Genomic DNA, 6,504 nt, shown 5'->3' on the forward strand with positions numbered 1-6,504 from the left:
AATATAGACATTTCAATATGTACAGAAAACATACAAAACATTTAGTATGCAAGGCAAAAAAATCTCTCTAGTACATTTATTGAGGTTTGTTTCCTTGATTTCCAGCTGCATGACAAATAATAAAATATAAAAATGTAGAACTAGCAGAAAATTCCATGATTTCATGACAATGTTACATACATTAGGAATGAAGAAGTGGAATGTATATTCAGGACTGCCAGCTAATTTATGATCAAGTATTTGTTGCATGAAGTTTCATGAAAGTTGCAACAGCAAAAAGCATTTTTAAGGAACCTCATTTGCCCTGTGGTTTACAATTCTAACTACTAGTGTAAACGTCAGCGCATTTATAATAAAAAAACATGATGATTATCACTATTATATATAAGCAACATCTCCACTCATACCAACCAGAAAAAAAGAAAAGAAAAAAAACTTATATTAACGTCTACTACTCTGCATATTTAGATATGCTGAACTTAAAAAATGTATATGAAAATAACTATAGCTTGTAAAAAAGAAAAAAAAATGATATAAAGGCACAGTTTGTATTTATAATGTATTCTACATCATACATTGGCGGTAGACAATCTTGCTCTGCTCTGGACAAGACCTGGTGTTACCGGCACACATGGAAAAATCTATTTCAGCACACTGAAAGAAGATGATATTATAATATGTAAGACAAAATATACATTCATTCTGTCATCATCGCCAATAAATTCTAACCGTAGATGAAGAGAATTTATTTTACACTTATTTCAGTTTTTAAAACACTTTTTTTTTTTTTTACTTTTTTCAATCACAATCGAGTATTTCATCAAGTCATGTAACAGCACCACATATTAAACATTTCAGTTTATTCAGATAATAAATTTATTCACTGCAAGAATCAGGACATGTATTGGAGGAAAAAACAAGATAATAATTCTTAATTATGCATTTTACCTGTAGATTATTTGAGTCATTTTTACATCTTCCAGTTGCATCAGTGTTGCTCTTCACCAAACCTGAAACAATGAATGAACGATCACTCAATTCATACAGCATGTGTAATATGGTAATGTTTGTGTAGATCTAGAGTCTTGTCTTCTTGTATTTAGTTCAGTGAGATCTGAACATACTCGCAGTAAAAGCAGTACAAACCTATTAATGCAATGATCAGAAGCACATTCAGCAGAACAGATGTGATGATGGTCAGGTTTCTCCATGGTGTCTCCTGTTGTGGAGCATCTTTTGATTCCGTCTGATTCCTGTAGACTGAGTCTGTACAATACGTTTGGTTTTATCAGTCTTTATTCAATTTCAGTCTTTAACAGAACAAAGACACTTCAAAAATATTAGTTATTCATAAATGTGTATAATATATTTATTATTGAAAATCCATCTGAAATGAGAAAGTAACTCACTGCTGATGTAGATTTTGGTGCCGTTGCTGAATTTTTGTGGTTCACTAGTTTTCACACAATAATAAACTCCTAATTCATCAGCGGTGATATTTCTGATGAACAGACTACTGTTAGTTTTCACTGAGTATTTGAGTTTGAAGATGCTGTTTTCATATTTAGCTGCTCCTTCTGTGCTACTGAAAGTGCGTAAGATCAACTCTGGAGGATCTGATGATTTCTGTCTGAACCAGTAAATCTCCTTTATATCAAGATCACAGCTTATAATCACATCAGCTCCTAAAGTTACTGCTGTGTTTGTTAGACTCTCTGTGACTTGAGACCACATGAACAGATCTATGAGACAAATAATTTATTTTATAATTTATTAAGACATTAAATAAAAAGAAACCCCATTTACTGATTCAATATAATATGTGATAAACTCACAGATCTGAAGCTGGATGATCTTCATCGTGTGATCCAGATGAATATCTTCTATTCTGTGATCATTCAAACATCTCTCACTGTGAGCGGAAACACAGTGAAACCTCGAGCACACAGAGAAGAGGAAGTCAGAGCTGGGCTTCTCTGATAGCACTTCAGCCATCTTCAGGTCTGTAACCCGAATGTACTAAAAATGCAGTTGATAAAAAATGTTAAATACAAAAATGAAAAATTGACAGAATTTAAATAACAACAATCCTATGCATTTTGTCAAAAAAATTAATAAAATTCAGTACATTCAGCTTTATGCAAAAATGTTTTATAATATATATATTTTTTTATTTTATATCTTACAAATTCCATAATGACACAGAGAAAAAAATGGTTTTCAAATAAAAGGAAAAGGAGAGAAACTGAATTATCACATTGACATAAGTATTATGCCAGTTGAGGTGCAGCACTGATGCATCACCATTTCTCTGGATCATCCTTACAAACAACTGTGATTAAACATTCAAGAAAAGCATCATGCATTTCAGTTTAGCAATACAGAAAGCTCATATATAGTGGGGAAATTTTTGTTGCACTTTATTTTACAGTATGTGTACTAACATGTACTTATAGTGTACTTTGTACAGTGTATTTATCTAAGAAAGTTCTGGTAATACAAGGTAACATGGGGTAGGGTTAGGTTTAGGGGTAGGTTCAGGGTTAGTACCTAGTTATTACATAGTTATTGTAATTACTTTAATAAGTACATAGTATGTACATGAGGAACAGGACTGTAAAATAAAGTGCTACCAAATTTTTTTTTTATAAAATATTAATAATAATAATAATAATAACAGCTATAGAGAAAGTTCAAAATGTATACTGAATTCTAAACTTTGTCTGTCAGATCCAGAAATAAATAAATTAACCTCCATCTACACAATCTAGAAGGGCACATTTAGGCAAGGGAAGTTTAGTCATTCAGTACATTTATGTACAGTAGTAATTCAAAGTGCTTTACATTGAATCATTTAGGAGAATATAGCAGGTAAGAAATAACTAAGATGTAAAATTGGGTAAAAAAAAAAAAAAAAAAAAGGTTATTAAATCACAGTGTCACTATGCTTTCTGCATAGTGTTTCTGTCATGTGTCTAAGATTTCTATTCATACACTCTATTCATTCTTTTCTGTTGGGTTCAGTGCAGTTTTACCTTCAGTGTAGAACTCCTCATGTTTGTTTGCAGAGCTTGCTTTAGATTGTCACAGATTCACATGACAGACCTCACTAAAATGTGCCACACTTTTGAGAACAGACTGAAATGAATAAAGATAAAAAGACAAACACTAGAGATCCTTCAGAAGAAAATACAGAGCAACAAGTGCTAAACAAAGCCAGGATCTTTACACATTATTATTAAAGCTTTTTTATTATACTTTTGTTACTTTTAGGTACTAATATGAACACTGTTGGTCCTTGATCGCAATAATTTATTCCATTGACACATTTGTATTGTTATTCATATCTCTACCACATGATGCCACTGTAAACTCAATCTGTTTAATCAAGAAAGTGGCGTTTACCTGAAATATGTCCTGTACAGCATTTAGTGAAACATCAATCAATGTTTTATTTATTTCTTTTTTCTTTTTAATATTTATTTGTTGTTGTTGGTTTTTAGCAATGTCATCTGACCCCTTTAAAAATGCTGTTTATAACATTTAGATTTTTGATACACAATGTAGAGCATGCAACTATACATTAAAAAAGTGTCTTTACTAAATTTACCCTGTGTGTAACATATGATTTTTAGACTAAATGTTTATACAGCAATTAGGTTAAGTCAAACAGTTCAAGTATTTAACAAATAGTATTCTTGTGGAAGTTTTGATAACACATTAGGAATTTGCTTGGTTGTTTATTTTTTTCTTTTTCTTTTTTAGAATTGTGGGAGAATGTAGATTTATATTATTATTTTGATATTATTATTTTGATAATCCACTCTCAGTTTATACAGAATTGTGCAGACTTAGCAGATCATTTAACCACATGTCATGTAAACAAATAAAAGACTTTAACTTCAGAAAAAAAGCATTAAAGATGCAGTAAATGGGGCCATTTTTTCCAACCCTAGCAACCCCCCTGGATTCTGTTCCCATCAAACGCTATTTCCACCAACTCTTCTTTAAAGCATGATGACCTTTTTTTCTCATGTCATTGCATTTTCTGCTTCTTTCTTGCTGTGTTGAGCTATATTGTCCAGCTCTAAAGCAACACCAACTGTATCACGTTTTGTAAAAGAGAATTCAAATTATTTCACATTTAATAGCTCAACTGAATGGCTTTTCGATCAAATTTTTGCATCTGTCCTGTGTGCTGCATATTTCTCCTTCGAGACCGCATACATGTGCATCTTAGAGGGAGCATTGGATTCCCAGGGCATCATATAGGGTTGTTCCATGATGTTGAGCAGAGCTGCTCCTCTAGGGAAATCCTCCAAAGTTAGTAGCATGATGGCACCAAACAAGGAAATAAATACATCTTCACTGCCCTCCACTAAGCCCTCACACATCTGGACAAAAAAGACTCAAATGTTAGAATGCTGTTCATAGACTTTAGTTCAGCATTCATCACAATCATCCCTCAGCAGCTAATTCACAAAATGTTCCAGCTTGGGCCAACACATTGCTGTGCTACTGACTGTTGAACTTTCTGACTCTGGGCCTCTGTGACTGGAGCCCTTCCTGGGCTTAAGTGGAGAACAGGATCCCATCCTGGGCATAACTGGGGAACAGGCACTGGAGGAACAGGCTGGACGAGGAAACCAAGGACGGGATCAGCGGAGATGTCGGAGAGAGGAGAGGGGGCAGTTCATCCTCCAGTTCAGATTCCCAGTCCATAAATTCGGCCTGCAGGGGATGGAGCTCCTCTCTGCGGTTACCCTGTCAGTGTCCCTCTCCCTCTAGGCAGACAGTGTTGCCGCCTCACACACCTGGTCTGACATCACGGCTTCTGGCTCCGCAGCAATCCTCAGCTGTCGCTCTATGTGACGATGCCTCGTCGGTCACAGCGGGCTCTGGCTCTCCATCAGCAGTGCACTCTAGCATGCAGGGCTCTGGGTCTGTGCTGGGCTCTGGGATTGGAGTGGACCTGGCGAGATCCTCCATGGGGCAGATGGTGAGAGGTGACCCATTCTCACCAGAGTCCACTCCACAAATGCTGCAAATTCCTCCCGGGGACCATCTTTGGACGATGGCGCTCTGCACGGCGTGTTGAAGCTGGCGTTGTAGAACGCACAGTGCGCGTCATCCGGTTAGGTGGTGAGATGGGCTAGCAACAGGAACTGCCTCGTATGGTCCTCGAGAGAATGTCCTTTCTGCTCCAGCAGGAGAAGGAGGAATTCGGGGCGAAGGAGGGTATCCATGGACACAACACTACGAAAAAAAAGGACTGAGGAAAACCGGAAAATAAACAGAGGGGAGACACTCAATTTAAACTTTTTTTTGGTTGGATCTTCTGTCACGATACACTGCCCGGAAGGAACACTTTAGAGGAAGACACACATGGTAGACCCGACAAAAAACTGAACTGAAAGGACAAGGCTTATAAAGACAGGATAATAACATGTCCTTGTTATTAACGTGTCTAATAACGTGTCCCTGTTAATTTAGTTATTCCATGCACCTGTGGGGAAACACAGGTGCATGGAATAACTAAATTAACAGGGACACGGAACACATATGGATGGAAAACTAGACACACCTGGGAACTAATCAAACCATACACGGGAGACAGAAACTGGACCACAGAGGCAAAAACACACATAAAGATTCCAGGGGTGGGACACCTGGATTCTGTGCCCATCATCCGCTATTTCCACCACTTAATCAAGCCACTCTTCTTTAAAGCATGATGACCTTTTTTTCTCATGTCATTGCATTTTCTAGCCTATTGCTTGCAGCGTTGAGCTATTTTGTCCACAACCATTAAAGTATTAGATTTCCACAGCAATCATTTGGTGAACATCATTCTCTTTCTATGAAACATGCAAACTGCATTCACCAGTTCTATAGCAACACCAATTCTATAGCGTTTTGTAAGAGCATTGCAATTATTTTGCATTTACTAGCTCAACTGAATAGCTTTTCAATCTCACTTTTGCATCTGTCCTGTGTGCTGCATATTTCTCCTGCACGACCGAATACACGCAGGAGAAATATGTGAATATACGAATAGAAGGAGCATTGGATTCCCAGGGCATCATATAGGGTTGTTCCATGATGTTAATCAGAGCTGCTCCTCTAGAGAAATCCTCCAAAGTTAGTAGCATGACGGCACCCAAATCATCGCCTCTGGCCTCCACTAAGCCCTCACACATCTGGACAAAAAAAGACTCAAATGTTAGAATGCTGTTCATAGACTTCAGTTCAGCATTCATCACAATCATCCCTCAGCAGCTAATTCACAAATTGTTCCAGCTTGGCCAACACATTGCTGTGCTACTGGCTGTTGAACTTTCTGACTAGGAGACCTCAGGCAGTACGGGGAAGCAGTAACACATCCAGTCTAAAGCAGACTTTGACTTTGATAGTCTACTGGCTAAAGATAAATAATAGGCTAAATTATAACATTTAAAATTATAAATGAGTTCAAACTGCCCCACCTAATCTTTATGTATTTGT

The 6,504-nt window shown here is 36.8% G+C and overlaps 1 protein-coding gene across 1 annotated transcript; it reads right to left on the reverse strand.

The window, feature by feature from the left end:
• Positions 1 to 487: 487 nt before the first annotated feature.
• LOC132131710 (uncharacterized) lies at positions 488 to 2,015 on the reverse strand. Its single transcript, XM_059543797.1, has 5 exons — positions 1,836 to 2,015; positions 1,410 to 1,742; positions 1,147 to 1,266; positions 949 to 1,010; positions 488 to 654 (listed from the first exon to the last, which is right to left on the reverse strand). The coding sequence occupies exons 1-5, from the start codon at positions 1,993 to 1,995 to the stop codon at positions 565 to 567; spliced, it is 765 nt and encodes a 254-aa protein (XP_059399780.1). The 5' UTR covers positions 1,996 to 2,015; the 3' UTR covers positions 488 to 564.
• Between the last annotated feature and the right edge of the window lie 4,489 nt (positions 2,016 to 6,504).

Source organism: Carassius carassius, chromosome 48 (genome assembly GCF_963082965.1).
Source record: "Carassius carassius chromosome 48, fCarCar2.1, whole genome shotgun sequence".
Classification (NCBI taxonomy): domain Eukaryota; kingdom Metazoa; phylum Chordata; class Actinopteri; order Cypriniformes; family Cyprinidae; genus Carassius; species Carassius carassius.